We start from the raw sequence: 21,746 nt of genomic DNA on the forward strand, positions 1-21,746 counted from the left end.
CCTTCGGCCCCCTGGGGTTCACACTGCCGCTGGGGAGGAAGGATGACACCTTTGGCTCCCTGGGGTACACACTGCCGCTGGGGAGGAAGGACGATACCTTCAGCTCCCTGGGGTACACACTGCCGTTGGGGGGGAAGGACGACACCCTCAGCTTCCTGGGGTACACACTGCCGCTGGGGGGGGGGAGGACGACACCTTCGGCCCCCTGGGGTTCACACTGCCGCTGGGGAGGAAGGACGGCACCTTCGGCCCCCTGGGACTCCCACTGCCCTGCCGGTACCTCCAAAGTATACTGGGACTGACTGGAACTGAGTAGGTATTGGTACTCCTGCTCCAGTTCCCATTCCTGGATGGTCAATTCAAACAGGTCTGGCACTAGGTGTGGCGAAACCGACCTCGCCACGTGTCCTTGGAGGGGGCTGATTGCCCGCCTCTTGCCTTTGGACTATGGACCAGACTTTATGGGAATGTGATACCCCAGATAGCCATACCATGGAGCCTATTCATATAATGAAAGACTATGGGAAAGACTTTAGCTCCATGGCAATTGTACTGTGTGAGTAGGATCTGCGCGCTATTCGGTAGTTTTGTGCGTGCAGATCCCAGCTATCTGGGGATAGGTGAAATGTCTGTGTGTTATGTGTAAATGTGACTTTATGTATTTTAAAGTGTATGCATAATGGGATTATGTGTCACACTAAGGGGAGGGGATGTGTGGAAGGTAACATCTATGTCATTGGTTCTTTTATGCCTCCCCCTGGGTGTGGCCTGTATGTGTGAGTTGGAAATAAAAGCCAGGCTGGATGAGCCAGTCCAGGGTTCCTGTTTTACCCTCAAAGTGAAGTGTCGTCTCATTATTGGGGGAAGGATTGATTGCATGCTGTTCCAGTTGACTGCTAGGAGTGTAAGCCTATTCGTATGGTTTCTATTCAATGGTCTACAGCATTCATATGCTTGGGAGAATTTAAAGGTTTCTCGGATTCAGTGTTCGTGTGTCTCCAGTCGGGAGAATGGTGTTTGCAGTAGCTGCCTGTGCATCTGTAATGGGGATTATAGCCTAAACTGGGTTTTATCCTCTTGTAAGTGAAACGGTCCGTTACAATTGGTGGCAGCGGTGGGATCGTTCCTACAACCAGAGGGACAGCTACAGACGACACAATTTCTGGATTACAAATTGAGGGCAACGCTAGTATCCGTACAGCGACCCTATCCACAAAGGAACTCAGAAAATGGAGAAGAAGCTTCAAGATACAGTGTACGGTTACGTATGCCTGGGGTCTGGAGTAGTCCCAGAGGAGCACATGATGAGGTACAGAGAGTCGGCCAGAGCCAGATTATGGGACGAAGCCATAGAAGACGTACAGTATTCACGAGGGGATCGGCGCCGCAGCAGAAGGCAGCGAATCCTGGCTAGAATGGCAGAGCGGATGTTCCTCCTGAGAAAACAGACAACAGAAAAGTGGGTGACTAGACTAGAGATTCTAGTATACGCAGAACTGACGCTCGACGACGCGTACCAGGCGCTACAGTGGTACGCGGCTCAGTGTGTCCCCAGGATGGCAGAGTATGAGTTCCCAGCAGGCGGAGATTACACTGGCCCCGGTCTATTTTGGGATAATAGTGGTGACGAGGACTTTGGGGAAGATACCGACTCTCGTTTTTGGGTCCTGTACGACGTCCGAGAGAACATGCTGGGTCTCTTTGGCGCTATTGACCTCGAGGCAGACCTACGATATTTGGTTACCCAGGAATGGAACCTGGAGGGGGATTACCTGCGACTCATCAATGAGGCCTGGGAAGAGACAACCGGTCCTCCCGCCCAACAGCAACCAGCAGTACCCGAGGTAGCAGATCTCCTAGACTGGTCCTGTGAGTCCCAGGGAGCAGAAGGTGCCGTCCTTCCTCCCCAGCGGCTTGGAGTCCTCAGGAAGCGCTAGGAGCATCCATTAACGGAGGTACCCAGTCGGGGTGCCAGGTGATCCGTTACACTAGGTCTTCATCCATAGGGAGATCTAGTATGGGGGCTCTGGATTCATATATGTCCCATAGTCGTGACTCTGCAGTGTCCCCGAACCTTGGTCCGGCACAGGCGTCCCATAATAGACCAGGGCCACTGTAATTCTTGCCCTCTGGTCTGTCGCACTTAGCCATCCCGGGAACACGCTGAACTGCATACCAATGTAGCGCCTGGTATGCGTCGTCGAGCCCCAGTTCCCTCCATGCCAGAGAATTAAGCTGCATTACCAACTCCCACCTGGGCTGTTCTCCCATCATAGGTATCCATAGGGCCACTCTGACCTGTAGTCGCTGCTCCTCGCTGGGGAGACGCTCACCTCGCCCGCGTTGGACACCCTCCAGGGCTTCGTCCCACATCTCTTTCCTGGCACTCTCTCTGCAGTCCAACTTTGTTGCCTCTGATACTGACCCACCTAATGGGGCCAAGAGGCTCTGTAACCTCCAGTTGAACTCATCCTCCACTTCGAGTGCTGTCCAGGGACTTGCTGGCTCCATGCTGCCGTAGGTAGGGACGCTGCGCAATGGCTAGCGTTGCCCTCAATTTGTAACTCCAAACGTTATCAGTGTCTCTGAGCTGCTTCTCCTCGCACTAGGACTCCATCCCACTGCTGCCACCACTGTAACGGAGCTCCGTGTACTCCGACCGAGTACCCTCCGTTGATGGATGCTCCTAGCGCTTACAGAGGACTCCAAGCACTGCAGACGACACCACAACCACCGCAGGCTCCACAACCGCCGTAGCTTAACTGGAGCCTCGCCGTCTTCCTTCCACCCTGGATCGGATTCTGTCCTCCAGGACCGTGTGGAGAAGACCTCTCCTCCAGGAGAGCATATCCGGAACAGGCTCTTAAAAGAGCTAAGTGATTAAGCTCAGGGGAATATGCAGAGCATAGCAATCCCCAGTGTGATATAGCAGTTCCCTCCAATAACGAGACGAGGCTATGTATTGAGGGTCAGAAGAGGTCTGAGGTCTGGAACACCCAGCCTGCTTTTTATTACAGTTGTGCACATACAGGACAAACCCAGGGGGAGGCATAAAACAACCAATCAAGTAACAGTACAACCCACACAACCCCTCCCCTCAGATAAGCATTAACATAATTATTACATACAGTAAAAATACAGTTTCCACACATACTCTGTAACTTTAAAACCATACATCATATTCACATAAAAATACATATCCACAATCAATCTATTCAGGGGAACAACATATTAAAAAATGGCATGAATCAGACCAGGGGTTCAAAAGTTAGTAAAGTATCTTTTAAAACCCCTGTCAGCATGACTTTCCAGTTTATCCGGTTTTACAGAGTCTTCTCTCCTGGAGACACAATGGAGAAGTAATCCAATTACCTCCCAGTACAGAGACAGACTCCATTGAGCACATGGGGACACAAAGACAGTAAATCACTTTAAAATACATAAAGTCCCCTTTTACACATAATACACAGACATTTCACATATCTCCAGATAGCTGGGATCTGAGCGCACAAAACTACCGAATAGCACGCAGATCCTATTCACACAGTACAATTGCCATGGAGCTAAAGTCTTTCCCATAGTCTTTCATTATATGAATAGTCTCCATGGCATAGCTATCTGGGGTATCACCGCTCACACAGGGCAAGTACCGAATGGCCCCACTGTATTTAAAGGGCCAGAATGAGTGACATGCACTCTGTTAGGGCCAAATACTGTTTTTAAAGGGCCAAATCTTCCAGGGCCATAGTCGCAGGGGAGGAGGCAGGCAAGCAGGCCTCTCCAGGACAAAGTGGCGAAGGGCACTTTGTCACAGCATCTTATTCAACTAATAAAACTTACAATATTAATAGGGTTTTCACATATAAAGTTTTATGGTAATTTTTTAAAAAGAAGAAAATTGTAGAGGAGAAACTAATTTTGGGGGATTGGATAAAATATAGAGGTATTTTAAATTAACAAATTACCAAATGGTTTCGATTTAGATTTTGAATGTAAAATATTTTGTTATATTTTTTTATACTTTTTATATGTTTATTCAATGTATAATTTTATATACGTGTTATTATTTTTATACATTTTCATTCAGTGGATGATTTGACATTTCATTTGTCCATCTTTGTTATCCTTACTGAGAGTATATGCACTTTAATATAACCAGTATTGTTGTATTAACTTGTTTTAATATGTTATTTATATGTTAGAGATTGAATGTTGTCTTTCATCTGGCTTTTTTAACCCTTTCAGGACGGAGTCAATAGTGCACGTTCTGATCAAAACAAAACGTAAACAAAAACTGGAATTTGCGCTATATGTCTGTTCACCCGTAGTTCCCCTCTTTCAAATTATATGCACCCACACTTATTATATGTCATTTTGTTCAGGAGAAACAGGGCTTTAATCTATCATTAACTATTCATATATGGAACATAATTTACTATGAATAAAATTAAAAAAATGTGAGAAAATAAGATTTTTTTTAAAAATTTGCATTTCCGTCTGACATTTTAACTGTGAATGTCATAATACTGTTAGGTTTTACTGAAAAAAAATGCACATATTTGTAATCAGCGATGTCTCACGAGTACAACAGTACCCCCAATTAACAGGTTTTATGTTGTTTTGGAAAGTTACAGGGTAAAATATAGAACATTCCATTTTCAAATTGAAATTTTCCAGATTAGTATTGTTACCTTTGAGACGGTGTGGTAGCCCAGGAATGAGAATTACCCCCATAATGGCATAGCATTTGAAAAAGTAGACAAGCCAAGGTATTGAAAGTGGGGTATGTTTAGTCATTTTTAGTAGCCACTTAGTCACAAACACTGGCCAAAGTTAGCATTCATATTTGTTTTTGTGTGAAAAAAGCAAAAAAATTAATATTTGGCCAGTGTTTGTGACTAAGTGGCTACTAAGAAAGACTGGACATACCCCACTTGCAATACCTCGGGTTGTCTACTTTTGCAAATGGTATGCCATCATGGGGGTAATTCTCATTCCTGGGCTACCATACGCTCTCAAAGGCAACATAACCAATCTGCCAAATTTCAATGTGAAAAAACTGAAATGCAAGCCTTATATGTGACTCTCTAACTTTCCAAAACACCATAAAACCTGTACATGGGGGGTACTGTTATTCTCGGGAGACTTCACTAAACACAAATATTAAGTCTTATGTACTACAATAAATATAAAAAAAAATAAATTGAAACCAAAGTTGCTTAGTAGGGTAGTAAAACAAGAAATTAAAAATAAGAAAAGGGCATTTAAATAATTTAAATTGGACAAATCAGAGGCATAAGATTTAAAGAATCCAATAATGCTTGCAAAAAGGCAATTAAAGTGGCTAAATTAGAAAATGAGAAATTGAAAGCCAAAGAAAGCAAAACCAACTAAAATTTGTTTTCAAGTACCGTATATACTCGAGTATAAGACGAGTTTTTCAGCACATTTTTTGTGCTGAAAAACACTCACTCGTCTTATACTCGAGTCAGTTGTCTGTATTATGGCAATTTTCATTGCCATAATACAGACAAGGACCGGGGGCTGTCAGGAAGCTGTAACTTACCTTCACCGCAGCTCCTGTCAGCTCCCTTCTCTTTCCTCCGTCCGTGCAGCTCCCAGGTCAGCTTCCTCTGCAACTCTCGCGAGAGCCGCGGGGTCAGAGCGTTGCCACGGGTTACCGTGGCAACGCTCCGCGCGGCCGCGAGAGTTGCAGAGGAAGCTGACCTGGGAGCTGCACGGACGGAGGAAAGAGAAGGGAGCTGACAGGAGCTGCGGTGAAGGTAAGTTACAGCTTCCTGACAGCCCCCCTCCTACAGCCCATCCACTGGACCACCAGGGAGTGAGAGCCCCCCTCCCTGGCCAGCTAACAAGCAGGGAGGGGGGACGAAAAAAAAAATAATAATAAAAAAAAAATATATAAAAAAATAATAACATAAAAAATATATATATATTACAATAATAATTAAATAATAATAATAATTAATAAAATGCCCACCCCCACCAATGCTCTGCACTCACACACACACACACTGCACTCACACACACACACACACACACACTGCACTCACACACACTGCATTCATACACACACTGCACTCCATTCATTATATACACACACTGCATTCATACACACACTGCATTCATACATACACACTGCACTCATACACACACACTGCATTCACACTGCACTCATACACACACTGCACTGCATTCATTATATACACACTGCACTCACACACTGCACTCATATACACACACTACACTGCATTCATTATATACACATTGCACTCATACACACACACTGCACTCATATACACACACTGCACTCCATTCATTATATACACACTGCATTCATACACACACTGCATTCATACATACACTGCATACACACTGCATTCATACATACACACTGCACTGCATTCATTATATACACACTGCACTCACACACTGCACTCATATACACACACTACACTGCATTCATTATATACACACTGCACTCATATACACACACTGCACTCATATACACACACTGCACTCCATTCATTATATACACACTGCATTCATACATACACACTGCACTCATACATACACACTGCATTCACACTGCACTGCATTCATTATATACACACTGCATTCATTATACACACACTGCACTCATACACACACTGCACTCATATACACACACTGCACTCCATTCATTATATACACACTGCATTCATACACACACTGCATACACACACAGCATTCATATACACACTGCATTCATACACACACACACACTGCATTCATTATATACACACACTGTAAATAAATATTCAGTTAATATAACTTTTTTAGGATCTAATTTTATTTAGAAATTTACCAGTAGCTGCTGCATTTTCCACCCTAGTCCTATACTCGAGTCAATAAGTTTTCCCAGTTTTTTGGGGTAAAATTAGGGGCCTCGGCTTATATTCGGGTCGGCTTATACTCGAGTATATACGGTACATCAATTAAAAAAAAATACAAAATTAACGTGTAGATACACTGTAAACAGAGATGGGTCTGTTGGTTAATGAAGATCAGAAAAAGTCAGAAATTTTAAATAACTATTTTTCTACAGTATATCTTAATGAGGATCCTATGGCAAGAGATATGCAAATGATTGCTGCAAAAAAATGTGCAGATAACTTGTGTTTGGATGACTAGGTGCTACAGCAGTTAAAGAAAATTAATGTAAATAAAGCTCCAAGGCCTGACGGTATTCACCCACGAGTACTTAAGGAGCTAAGCGAGGAAATAGGTGAACCTCTGTATTTAATCTTTCAATATTCCTTTCTTTCAAGAATTGTACCGGAAGATTAGAGGAAGGCAGATGTTGTTACTATATTTAAAAAGGTTTCAAAACCATTGCCTGGAAATTATGGACCTGCAAGCTTAAAGGGACACTCCAGGCACCCAGACCACTTCTGCCCATTGGAGTGGTCTGAGTGCCAACTCCCACTACTCCTAACCCTGCAAGTGTAATTATATTATATTTATTTTAATTAAAGTTAAAAAAAGCCTGCCTACCCTCCTTCCCCCCATACACACACTACACACACTGCCCCCCATACACACACTGCCCCCCATACACACACAACACACACTGCCCCACAAACACTGCCCCCCATACATACACTACGCACACTTCCCCACAAACACTGCCCCCATACACACACTGCCCCCCATACACACACTACACACACACTGCCCCAAAACACTACACACACTGCCCCACAAACACTGCCCCCCATACACACTGCCCCCATACACACACTGCCCCCATACACACACTACACACACTGCCCCACAAACACTGCCCCCCACACACACACTAGACACACTGCCCCACAAACACTGCCCCCATACACACACTACACACACTGCCCCATACACACACTACACACTGCCCCACAAACACTGCCCCATACACCCCCTGCCCCATACACACACTGCAAACACTGCCCCCCATACACACACTACACACACTGCCCCACAAACACTGCCCCATACACACTGCACACCCATACACACACTACTTCACACACTGCCCCACAAACACTGCCCACCATACACACACTGCCCCACAAACTCTGCCCCCATACACACACTGCCCCACAAACTCTGCCCCCATACACACACTGCCCCACAAACACTGCCCCATACACACACTACAAAAACTGCCCCCATTCACACACTGCCCCACAAACACCGCCCCCATATAAACACACTGCACACACTGCCCCACAAACACTGCCCCCATACACACTGCACATCCATACACACACACTATGCCCCACAAACACTGCCCCCATACACACACTGCCCCACAATCACTGCCCCCATAAACACACTGCCCCACAAGCACTGCCCCCATAAACACACTGCCCCAAACACACACACACTGCAACTCACACACACACTGCCACCCTTGCATACAAACTGCACTGCACGCACGCACACGCACACACACACACACATACACACACTGCAGTTCTCTCACACACACACTGCCCCACACATACACTGCCTCCTAACACACACACTGCAACCCTGACCTACACTGCCGCCCTCACGCTCACACACACACACTGCACCTTTCACACACACTTCACCACTAACACATACCACTGCTCCTATGCCCTATATCCCAGCAGACCCCAGGTAAGTTGTCAAACTGTTCTTAAACGGTTTGACTACTTACTCTGGGATGGGATCCTGGCACTACAGCACCATAACTACTACACTGAGCTGTAGTGGTTATTGTGCCTGCATTATTTCTTTAAATAATCTACAAGTGCCCCTCCCGAGATCAGGCTATGGATCCGCCACTGCTCAGGGTTCTGTTTTGGGACCGCTTCTATTTAACATATTTATAAATGATCTTGAAATAGTCATTGAAACCCATGTTTTAGTGTTTGCAGATGACACAAAACTTTGTAAAGTAATATGATGTGAGCAGGATATTGCTTTGTTGCAGAGGGATTTCAATAGATTGGGGATCTGGGCACTTAAATGGCAGATGAAATTTAATGTAGAAAAATGCACTTCGGGGTAAAGAACGCACAATCAACTTACACCCTAAATGGTAGTGAATCAGAGATAACAACTCTCAAGAATGATTTGGAAATTGTTAAAGACAACAAATTAGGCAGTAACATGCAATGTCAATTGGAATTTGCTAAGGCCAGTAAGGTTTTGTCATTTATAAATAGGGGCATAAATTCTAGGGATGAAGGTATCATTTTGCCTCTCTAGAAATCGCTGATAAGACCACACCTTGAATATGCTGTGTGATTTTGGACACCTGTTCTAAAGAAGGATATCATGGCACTAAAAAAAGTGCAGAGACGAGCTACAAAATTTAAATAAAAGGAATGGAGCATTTTAGTTATAAAGAAAGGTTAAAGTTTTTTCATCTTTTTAGTTTGGAAAAACAGCGCCTAAGAGGGGATATAACTTTATACAAATATATCCGGGCCAGTATAAACCATTATCTGGAAATCTAATCATAAACAGGGCTATACATAGGACACAATGTCACGCATTTAGGCTGGAAGAAATGAGATTTAGTCTAAGGCAAAGAAAAGTTGATTTTTTTTTTACAGTAAGAACTGTAGGGATGTGGAATTCTCTGCCCAAAGAGGTGGTTTTAGCAGAGTTCATACAGATGTATTGTTACTCTGAATGTTTTATATAATTGGTTAAAAAACAGCCATCTCATCATATCATTGGAAATAATTCATTATATTGAGTATTTTTGTTCACACTGGGTGCATTTTTGGTATTGCTTTGAAAGTTTAGCTTGATTTCTAAGTAATTAGGGAGAAGTTAATTTTGTATGCACAGTGTTATTATTTATTTATTATATTTCAAATCGCCAACACATCTTTTTGATTTAGCATAAAAAGAATTGAGATGATAAAAAAAATGATTTTATATCATATGCATATTACTTATCAAACAAAGTTCACAAGCAGATATACAATACAATCTGGTTTCCATTGTTGTGGTCTCTAAAGAGCTCTTTGTTTCTCTCCTCAGGGATTATTCCTGTCTATCATGACCTATTTGCCCTGGCAACTCCAGATCTCAAAATCTGGTATAATCCAAACTATACTTTCACCGTGGATAACTGCACCTCTCATGTTGTGGTTTACAGGATCAGGTCTGTGGTTTTGAATTCTATCTAGTGGATTGTACCAAACTATATTTGCATGTCTGAGAGGGTAATTTGTTTGGCTCGCGGACACGTGACAAAAAAAATGCTTCTAACATTAAATGGATGCAAATACGATAACTACAGCTTATAATAGTGCTTAAGTTGCAAGCATTCTATGGGTGCTGCCCCTCCAATCCAAACCTATCCAAACCTTTTCATGTGGTTTTACCAATGTCTTATCGTCCAGCACCCAAAGCTTTGGCCCATTCTGCTTGGAAAGTCATATGAGGCAGAGCAGATTCTGTGCACACTATGTACTTTTCAGGATTCTTTACAGGATTCAATGTTTACAGGATTCAATGTTTATATACTACAGATGATTAGTGTAAATGTACATGCTGTAGTATAAGTGTACTTAATGTATTATGCCAACATACAGACATTACTTTCACAGTTTGTTGGCATTTTCAGATACTTTAGAAATAGCAATCTACATGGTCATAGCTAATTTTTATTTATCTCACCTGATGTTTAAAACACAAATGGTATTTCTAAACCAAGATATGCCCGAGCAGCCAACTATCTGAGTTTGTGCTGGGTTTTCTGTCCATATTATTAAAGGAGTAGTTTAACATTTACAATACAAACGTGTTGTCTGAGAGTTTTCCCCACAATTTAGATGTATGTTTTACATACCTTTAGTACCTCTCTGTGCTGATCTTGCCATTGATGCTGCTCCTCTGTGGATGACCTCAGCCAATCCAGTGCATCGCATGTACTGTGGTTGTTATGCGTGGATAGCAGAAAGACCACATGTGGGGGTCTCTTTTCTTCCCTGTCACTCAATTTTATAACATGACAGGAGGCTTCGTATTTGCTTAAGTCTCTCTTTACTAGAACTCCACAGCAGCACAGAAAAACAACCAATCAGAAAAAAGTTAGGTACTATAAAACTCCCCTCCCCATGCATAATTTCCTCTTTCTTTGCTGCTCCGCAGACAGTACAGGTCAGAGTACCACTGCCTCCTGCTTATAGTGGGTGGCTTTGGGATTTATTTATGATTTCTTGGATTTATATTTTTTATATCTTCATATATTTACTTAGTTATTTATTTAACATCATATTTTCTACTTCTATATATTTATTTATATTTATATGTATGTTATTTGCATTGTATTTGGATAGTTTGTTTATGATTGGGATTCCTGCCTTTTATATTTTTTGCTTCCCCCGTCTTCTTGGGGAGACTTTTCCTTTCTGTGGTGGTTTTAGGGGAGTTCTTGGGGTTTTTTCCTTCCAGTATGCCTTCCGCCCCCTCCCTTCACTACCCCTCTCTCCTTGTCCCGCCATTTCTTTCCGTGGGCTGCAGGAGTTGTTTTGGGGTTTCAGGAGACTAGCCTCTGGCTGTCTCCTGATTTCCCCGAATGCCTTGTACTTTATCGGCAACCGAGGTACTCGTGGTCGGACGCGAGTACCTGGCGACCGCTCCGCTCACCCACGTGGCCGCCCTGCTGGCCACGTGGCCGCCCGCCATGCTCAGCTTCTTCTCAGAGCCGCGGGCAGCCAACCGGGTGGAGGAGAGTGTGCCTACTCGCAGCCCCTGCTCCCCCCACGGTTCGGAGATTGGCTATATCACCCTGCTGGGATTCCCCGGTGGAGTGCTTCAGTTTTTGTCAGGTTTTTTCCTTCAGATCTGTATAATAGTTTTTCTTGCAGGTAAGTCTCACAGCTCTCTGTGAGTCTTCTAGTTTTTTTACCTGTCAGTTTCTGAGTTTCTATGACAAAGTTTTTGTTGGCATATATACCTAAGTGTGCTGTGATTTTTGCTGTCAAATGTATATCACAGAATACTGTTGGGTTTTGCTAACAGGGTATTTCACAGATGCTGTGTGTTTTTACTGTCTGCGTATAGCTCAGATTTAATTTTACTGACTGTGTGCTTCTGAATTTAGTCTTACTGACAGTGTATATCACAGATTTAGTTTTACTGACAGGGTATGTCACGGATTTAGTTTTACTGACAGTGTATGTCACTGATTTAATTTTACTGACAGTGTATGTATGATTTCTGAGAGTTTTGCTGACGGTGTATATCACAGATTGCTGAGAGTTTTGCGGGCAGTGCATATCGCTGATTACTGTACGTCTACTGGCAGGATATATCACAGGTTACTGTGAGTTTTCCCGACAGGGTGTATCAGTTTACTGTGAATTACAGGTGTATATGAACTCGGTTATACAGGCTCTGTACAGGGTGTATACAGTGACAGTTAGCTCTATGATTCATATCCTTTCTCAGTATATATATATTTTTTCTGGTTCAGCTATGAGATCTCAGATGGGACTACTCTGGCTCTGACTCTAACTGGTATGGGAGACCAGTCTACACCGATACGATACAATTTTATCAGGTTATTGGGGGAATTCTTTGTGTTGGCTGTCGTTTAACCCTACTCCTTGAGGTGTCCGTGATTACAATACCCTTCAGGTGGTAGGAGGATGGTAATCTATAATATGCTAAGATATTTCACAGATCCGTGTGTGCATGTGCATACCTATCCACAGTTCATGGACAGTAGTGCTCAGTGTACCTTACATTCATGGACATTTATGGTCACTGGAATACTTCCGCTTATACCCAATACAACTGGAATACCACTATTTGACTGCTGGGCACTTAGGGACTGCTAGTCCCGTTTCAAGTTACTCACACAGCATTACGCTGTCTAAAAGGGTTGTTTGTCTAAGGGTCCTATGTCACAAGATACCCTGAGGATCTACATTTTTTTAGGGACCTCTACCCGAACTCAGAGGTCCCTGTTACTCATTCAATACCCACTGTAAAGTGCTACAGAATTGGAAGGCGCTATATAATGTAACATATACATGTTAATAATCATATTATGGTAAAACACAACCAATTGATTGGCCTGCTATGTCTGTGCCCCATTGATTGGACTGCTATGTCTGTGCCAATGAGAACGGCCTGCTATGTCTGTGCCAATGAGAACGGCCTGCTATGTCTGTGCCCATAAGAATGGCCTGCTATGTCTGTGTCCATTAATACGGCCTGCTATGTCTGTGCCCCATTGATTGGTCTGCTATGTCGGTGCCCCATTGAATAGCCTGCTATGTCGGTGCCTACTTGAACGGCCTGCTAGGTCTGTGACTATTTGCTTGGCTAACCTTTCTGTGTCCATTTGTTTGGCCTGCCAGGCCTGTGCCCTACTGACGGGCCTACACTATTGGTACCGAACCCCTTTTGGCCGCAGGTCTGGGGTAATATCAATGAGGAAAACCCAGTGCCAACCAGTGACATGGAGATAGGCAGGTGTCCAGACAAACACCATTGCCAAAGTGTTCAAGAGGACACCAGTATACGGCCATCTGAATATGGTGGGAAGGGTGAAGGCCCTAAACCTCATGCCTGAAGGGCAAAGTTTCTTATGAAGACTCCGGACACATCCACGGTTTACTCCAAACCGACGACGGCACATCTCCAAGGAGAACTTTGCACAGGCAAGGACCGGTACTCAGACTCCTACAGGAGAAAGCGGTGTTTTTTCCTTGTCTTTACCAGCTACTCCGTATCTGCCTCCCAGAGTCCTTATAGGTTCGGTAGTTTTTTCCCGCGTTAGGTTAGCTTCTGGCCCTGTCCAGTGGGCCTTACTTTTCTTACCTTCCAGCCTGCTGTTTGCCTTCTATCTGAGATAGAATTGGTGTATTTTCTCTTATCTACGTTAATTGTTGCTTTTTTGTTTTTTCATGACATGACTTCCTTTTCCTTTTCGTTTGGGTCGTTGTGAGGCCTGACTTGACCTCCTCCAACCTCCCGGGCACTCGTGGATTGCGTAGAACATCTCCAGCTTTCCTCAGACTACCAACGGTCTACCTGGACCCCACGCGCGCGGGATCCGGATAGTCGGTTGATAGTTTTCCATCGTTGTTTCCGAAGATTGCCCTTGTAACGAGTATATACCCCTACACGCAGGATCCAGCCAAACAGAAGACAGCACAGAGGAGAGATACGTCTACCGGACCTTAGAGTGGCCGGACTCGACGTAATAGGAGAAGTACAGAGTCAGGAACGATCCGGGGTCAAGGGCACAAAGAGACAGAGTAAACGAGAACTAGCCGGGGTCTGGTACACAGGAATCAGCAAGCCGGTAAACAGTACAGATAAGGATAAAGCGAAAACGAAGTCAGAATACAAAGCCAAGGTCAAATACGGAGAAACACAACTGAACACAACAAGCACTAAAGGGAACTGTAGCAGAAACCACGATAGGGCAAGGAACTAAGGGAAAAGGGTAAGTATAAATAGGTTCAAAACTAATGTGATTGGCTCCTGTCACTTCCACCCCCCCAAAAGGTAAGTGTATGGGGTGTGTGGGATGACAGGGGCCAATGGGAGCCTTTTGGCAATTTAGGCTCCCACTGTCTCTTTAAGAGCGCGCCCGAGACTCGCGGCGCGCTCTTAGATTCAGGCGGGACATGTGACCGCATCTCGCGGTCACTGCCCGCCTTCCTGCCTGAAGCGTCGGATGAGCCGTGCGCGGCTCGTGCAGCCGCAGGACCGCGCGCGGCTTGAAGAGAGGACCTCGGCCGGCCCCTGGGAAAGGTGAGTAACGCTACAGCCCTCAGCCTTATGCTGACATTAATGATTGGTGCGCCCTACAGTTTGGTCACCCTGAATCTCTAGGGACTCTAGTTTGCACCACAGGAGGGTGCGGCCCTCCATCACCTCGATCCGAGTAGATTTATTTTCAGGAACAGAGGGTGAACCCTCTCATACAGAACCGGATACTGATTTGTTATTAGAGGGTGCAGCCCCTCACTCGACCTCAACCAGATACTGGGCTGGATACAGAGGACAGGTTGGGAGGACCCATTCTCATAGAGAGAACCGGTCACGGATGTAGACTCTGCTGTTGGTTACTAACGGGTGCGGCCCGCTCAGGCTAGCAGCCGGACGCTATCACGGTATGTGATCACAGTAGTAGAGAGTGCGGCTCTCTCATACACTCGACGCTCTACAGTACCGGCCATTTGTTCATCACACAGGCTTGTACCTGCGATAGACATTGATGACTACATAGAGGGGCATCCCTCCTGCATTCAATTAGAGCTGACATCCACGCTACTGACTTCGTTCTAGAGGACTGCCTGGTCATGCAAGAATTACATGTTTAGACTAGATCCCTCTATTCTATCTCCTGTAATGGATCTACGGGATCCGGACCACTGTAAAAAACGTGAGAAATACTCGGAGGTATAACAGGTGGAGTCTCCCACTTATTTACACACACTCCTGGAGATGGTACAGCTAAAGGATGGTCCTCCGGTATTATGAGAGTGCATGTTTTTAGCATATTCTGCACCATATAATACAGAGATTGCTTTATGTTTTGGATATCCAGACCATTACGAACAAACTGCGCAGACAGTTTCTCCCATGTCAAGATGTCAGGAGATACGGAGACCTTCATGGAGCAAACGGACACTGCCTTGCTCGGGTAACAAGATTAAGGAAGGCCTATTATCCGGTCTGAAGGTAAAACCGTATGTAGGGGTCACAGGGTAAGACCGGAAACCCTGGTTGTCTTGGGATAAGATGGCAAGACTGCCCCGTCTCCTCAGAGCGCATACCTGGTGAACAGGGTTGGAGATGGTGGACCCTCCGTCTATACTCTGTTATCCCTCATGGGAGCCGTTTTGTTGGATTTGCGCTAACCTACTTTTCAACTACCGTCGAGGAGACCTACGAGACTTTATGGGGGTACTTGGTGTGCCCCGACTCCTACACAAACATCTTTCACTCTTAGATGAGGACATATCCGGATGGAAATCTGCGCTCCGGATTGCACTTCCCATCCCTTTGAATATTTCTGGGATCCACTATTCCCTGAATAGTCGACCACCGTTCCTCCACACAAGTGCAGTTCGGAACCCTGAATGGACATCCTTTTGGAGTCTTTTCTCTACCACGTCCGAGGATTAAACAGACCATTTGGAATATTGGAATCACTTAGGATACGGCTAGTCTGACCACACTCTTGCCTGCATTATAAATTTATTCTCGGGTGAGACATCTCACCGGGTAGGCCAGGTGGGAACGAAAGATCCTACTCAGTTCTTTTGCGACTTGGTTGTGTACTTGGGCGCATTCCTTGAGAGTGGAGGTCTACCTGCAAGGCCACATCGCCGGATGACCCTGGCACGATCGGAGGTGCCTCCTTGAAGATCAGAGTTGAGACATGGTGGCAGTTTCTTCTCGCGGCCCTACGTCCCCAAACGGCCTTCGATATTTTACAACTACAGGAAGCGGGCTGATAGGTCAGCTTGCCGGCTCATGGAATGTCTGCTAGGAATCTGGTCGCAACACCACGTACAATGGATCTATCTATGTTTTTTTCCGTGTTTGGGATGCTTCGTCGGCTGACATCTTCATTGATCCGTCTACTGTCGTTTATCGCAACCGGTAAGTCCGATTAGGTTTACCATAATATCCCCTGGAATAGGTACCAGCGACACAAACAGCGTTGGATTGGTGATCTGAGCGTTGAAGCAGCAAATATAAAGCCTCCTGTCATGTTATAAAATTGTAGATTATGCTAGCTTTAGTGTACCTATAATCTTAATTTTATTAATGACAGGAGGCGAGTATTTCCCACCCTTTCTTATCCCTCCCTTGTTTTATTTTATAGTTTAGATTAATCAGGTACATATGCAACTCTGCTTGTTGTCTCTGCTACCTGTCGCTTGTTTCTTGTGTCTGTTTTTCATAAGTAGGGTTGGGATATCTACTTATTAAGATAATTTGGTTGCTATGTTGGATACCTACATGTTTATTCAGAGTACATTTCATTGGATAATGAACCTGTTCGATTCAGTCTTTTCTCACGTTTCAGTTTACAGTCCATCAACGCTATCTGGTTTGACAGCTCTTATCGGAGGGTGGACATCGTTGTATTCATCGTATCTAGGACTTAGTTTCTTCCCCATTATATTTTCTGCCTCTTTTTTTTGTCGCAGCTTGAAAGAGGAAATGATGCATGGGGAGGGGAGTTTTATAGTACCTAACTTTTTCTGATTGGTTGTTTTTCTGTGCTGCTGTGGAGTTCTAGTAAAGAGAGACTTAAGCAAATACTCGCCTCCTGTCATTAATAAAATTAAGATTATAGGTACACTAAAGCTAGCATAATCTACAATTATTTGGCATAGAGTCTTGAAAAATGTATTGGCACATGCTACTTTATAAATCTGCTTACACAATTTATAGATAGAATTGTGTTCTCTTTAAAAAGCGCATACATTATATGTACCATGACAGATGCTGTTTAATATAATATTTTATTTATAATTTTATATTAAAACATGTAATAAGGTTCTTCTTCCTTTCTTTCCAAAGAGGTAGTGTAAAAATGATAGTACATTATCCTTTTTTATTTCTACTATATCCTGTCATCAGTGGCGTACACACAACCCATGGGGCCCCGGTGCGAAAACTGATCCGGGCCCCCCCCCCCCCCTCCCCCCGCGCGAGCGCTTACTCTGCGCAGGCTGGGGCCGCAACACATGGCGGCGGGCACCTGGTCGCAGGGCTGCGACCCATGCGACCGCGGTATGTATGCCAGTGCATGCATAAACACATACACTTAAAGGACCACTACAAACACCCAGATCACATCAGCTCAATGAAGTGGTCTGGGTGCCAGGTCTCTCTAGTTTTAACCCTGCAGCTGAAAACATAGCAGTTTCAGAGAAACTGCTATGTTTTACTGAGGGTTAATCCAGCCTCTAGTGGCTGTCTCATTGACAGCCGCTAGAGGATTTTCTGCGATTCTCACTGTGAAAATCACAGTGAGAAGACGCTGAACGTCCATAGGAAAGCATTGAGTAATGCTTTCCTATGGGCGGTTTGAATGCGCGCGTGGCTCTTGCCACGCATGTGCATTCGGAGCTGAGAGGCGGATGGGGACGGAGAGATCCCCAGCGTTAAGGGAGTCCGGCGCTGGAGAAAGGTAAGTGCTTAAGACACACACACACAAACACTCTCATGAACAGACGCACACATTTACTGACAGACACACACTCAGTGACAGACGCACACAAACATACTCAGTAACAGACACACACACACACTCTAACACTAACACACTCACTAACACTAACACACTCACTAACACTAACACACTCACTAACACTAACACACTCTCTAACACTAACACACACTCTAACACTAACACACACTCTAACACACACTCTAACACTAACACACACTCTAACACTAACACACACTCTAACACTCACTAACACACACACTAACACTCACTAACACTCACTAACACACACACCAACACTCACTAACACACACACTAACACTCACTAACACTAACACACACACTAACACTAACACACACACTAACACTAACACACACTAACACTAACACTAACACACACACTCACTAACACTAACACTAACACACACACTCACTAACACACACACTCACTAACACACACACTAACACTAACACACACACTAACACTAACACACTCACTCACACACTCACTAACACTAACACACACACTCACTAACACACACACTCACTAACACACACACTCACTAACACACACACTCACTAACACCACACACACACTAACAAACACCACACACACACTCACTAACACTAACACACTCACTAACACACACACTCACTAACTAACACCACACACACACTCACTAACACTAACACACTCACTAACACACACACTCACTAACACACTCACTAACACTAACACACTCAAACGTTTTTTGTTGTTGTTTTTTTTTAATCCCCCCAGCCTCCTTACCTGTGGGAGAGCTGAGGGGATTCCCTGGGGTCCAGTGGTGCTGCTGGCCCTGCTGTCACCCGGCTGGCTGGCGGGAGCGCGAGGGAGCTCTGTCCCCTGGTTGCTCCCTCTTCAGCTCCCTCGCGCGCCGCGTACTGATGCCGGAGGCGGAAGATGACGTCATCTTCCGGCTCCGGTTTCAGTGCGGTGCGCGAGGGAGCTGAAGAGGGAGCAACCAGGGGACAGTGCTCCCTCACGCTCCCGCCAGCCAGCCGGGTGACAGCAGGGCCAGCCTCGGGGGGGCCCGGAGGTGGCCGGCTCCTGGGCCCCCCAGCAGAAGAGGCTGGCCCAGTGACCTACATACCTGGGTCGCAGGGCGGCCGGGCCCCCTGGTGGGCCGTGCCCGGTCGCAGCCGCGACCCCTGCGACCCCGGTATGTACGCCACTGCCTGTCATATTTCATTTTTTTTACATCAGAAATATATGTAATTGAGCCTCTGTACTCAGGCTGAGTTCCATCATTAGCTCAGCTTCCTCGCTTATACAAGGGGACTCTGGACCAGGAGACTTTAGTCCAAGAATATTGGACTAACTTGGATACTGAGCTTTGATGGATGGTTTATTCAAGGCAGAGATGTGCCATATAATTTTTTTAAATAATAACCTTTATAGTTTATAGTGCTCCAGGGATGTCCAAAATTTGTGATGTCCTTTTATTACCCAACCCTGATTGGTGCTTCAGTTTTATCCCAGATGTGTTGTGATATCTTCTTTGTCACCGCAGTCGTGGCAACGATTTCTGCCGTTTAGCCAGAATGACATAACAGTTTTCACTAAAGCAAAATGTTTGCATTCATGTGAACTAATTTAAATATAAATAGCACAACTTGTACAAATGTGATTAAGGGATATATAATCAATTGGTGTGCCCTGAGTAACCCTGCTTTATACCATGATGAAATATTGAACATATTTATATATGCCACACTTTTTTCCAGTCTTAAAGTCTTCATGTTTTGTAAAACTATTTTGTCATCTTGAAAAAGTAAGTTGGATACCCAAGCTGGGAAGCAACTAGTAGTGTGTCCTGGGGCGACCAAATTAGGGGTTAACCCTTACAAAATTGTATAAATAGAAAAGCAGACCTGGTGGGTCAGAGAAAGTAGGGCGCCCCCTAGTGAATATCCGTACATATATACAAGGAATAAAACATAACTTTTAATAGTTGCTGCATAAAAATGCTAATGGTAGGGACCCAGATACAAAACAAAAATAATGATGAATACAAAAAAAAGTGAACACAATACACCAATTAACAGAAACAAAACAAAAAGAAAATAGTTCGGGAGGATACCAATAGATGTGAGAGCGTGCTGGATGGGGATGAAGTAGCCTAAGGTGATAACCTAAGGGTTACTAAGCGAATGAAACGCTCCCCCAAACCTACTAAAATATCTCACGAGTACACTGGTTACTCTCTGTTAAATCGTGCTGTTAACCCTCCGTATAGTACCCACTAACAGTATCCAACACGGAATCTGGTGGGGTAAAGACCGTGGCAAACTATAATTTGTCCATAAAAGGGGAACTTGGCAACAAAAAAATAACGAGAGGTTCGTGTATCATATAGTTAGTCCTATTCTGGATGATGCCAGTGTATCTAAAAAATGATACAGTTATAAGAGCAATACCACTGGGGTTAAGGGAACAAATTCAGTGAGGAGAGAGCAGCCACACATTTACAAACAGCGCTAGAAGGCATTAACTAACAGCCGTGCAGTTGTGTCTTAGAAAGATTACTCAATACCCCTCAACCGTCCCCCCATCGTCACCCCTCTGTCTAGAGATGATACAAATAATAGGAAATGGCTGCGGGAACAAGGCTCGGTGTGCAGAGAGCACTCAATGGCTGGCCTGCAGTGCTATAGTAGACCAGATATAGACTAGCCGGCCTGCTGGATCTTAGAAATAGTAATCACCACTCGCTCAATGCACCCCCTCAGTCCCCTTGTCGCCACCCTTCTTGGTCGAGAGAAAAACCTCTGTATCGCTAATGAAGACCTGATCAGTATTGCTCAGCTTACTAACTAATCATCCATACGAATAGACTCGTCACATATCCTCCCTAACTGCCTGCCTGACACGTGTTTCGGCGCCAATGCTAGCGCCTTCTTCTGAGGGGACGGTTGAGGGGTATTGAGTAATCTTTCTAAGACACAACTGCACGGCTGTTAGTTAATGCCTTCTAGCGCTGTTTGTAAATTTGTGGCTGCTCTCTCCTCACTGAATTCGTTCCCTTAACCCCAGTGGTATTGCTCTTATAACTGTATCATTTTTTAGATACACTGGCATCATCCAGAATAGGACTAACTATATGATACACGAACCTCTCATGTTATTTTTTTGTTGCCAAGTTCCCCTTTTATGGACAAATTATAGTTTGCCACGGTCTTTACCCCACCAGATTCCGTGTTGGATACTGTTAGTGGGTACTATACGGAGGGTTAACAGCACGATTTAACAGAGAGTAACCAGTGTACTCGTGAGATATTTTAGTAGGTTTGGGGGAGCGTTTCATTCGCTTAGTAACCCTTAGGTTATCACCTTAGGCTACTTCATCCCCATCCAGCACGCTCTCACATCTATTGGTATCCTCCCGAACTATTTTCTTTTTGTTTTGTTTCTGTTAATTGGTGTATTGTGTTCACTTTTTTTTGTATTCATCAT

The 21,746-nt window shown here is 44.6% G+C and overlaps 1 protein-coding gene across 1 annotated transcript in view; it reads left to right on the plus strand.

Moving 5' to 3' along the window:
- Positions 1-21,746, plus strand: part of JAK3 (Janus kinase 3) — a 329,337-nt gene that overhangs the window by 59,347 nt on the left and 248,244 nt on the right. Inside the window, exon 3 of the mRNA XM_063455458.1 lies at positions 10,069-10,192. Coding sequence (XP_063311528.1) covers positions 10,069-10,192 — 124 coding nt within the window. The remainder of the gene's footprint in view (positions 1-10,068; positions 10,193-21,746) is intronic.

The sequence above is a fragment of the Pelobates fuscus genome, chromosome 5 (assembly GCF_036172605.1).
Source record: "Pelobates fuscus isolate aPelFus1 chromosome 5, aPelFus1.pri, whole genome shotgun sequence".
Taxonomy (NCBI): Eukaryota; Metazoa; Chordata; class Amphibia; order Anura; family Pelobatidae; genus Pelobates; species Pelobates fuscus.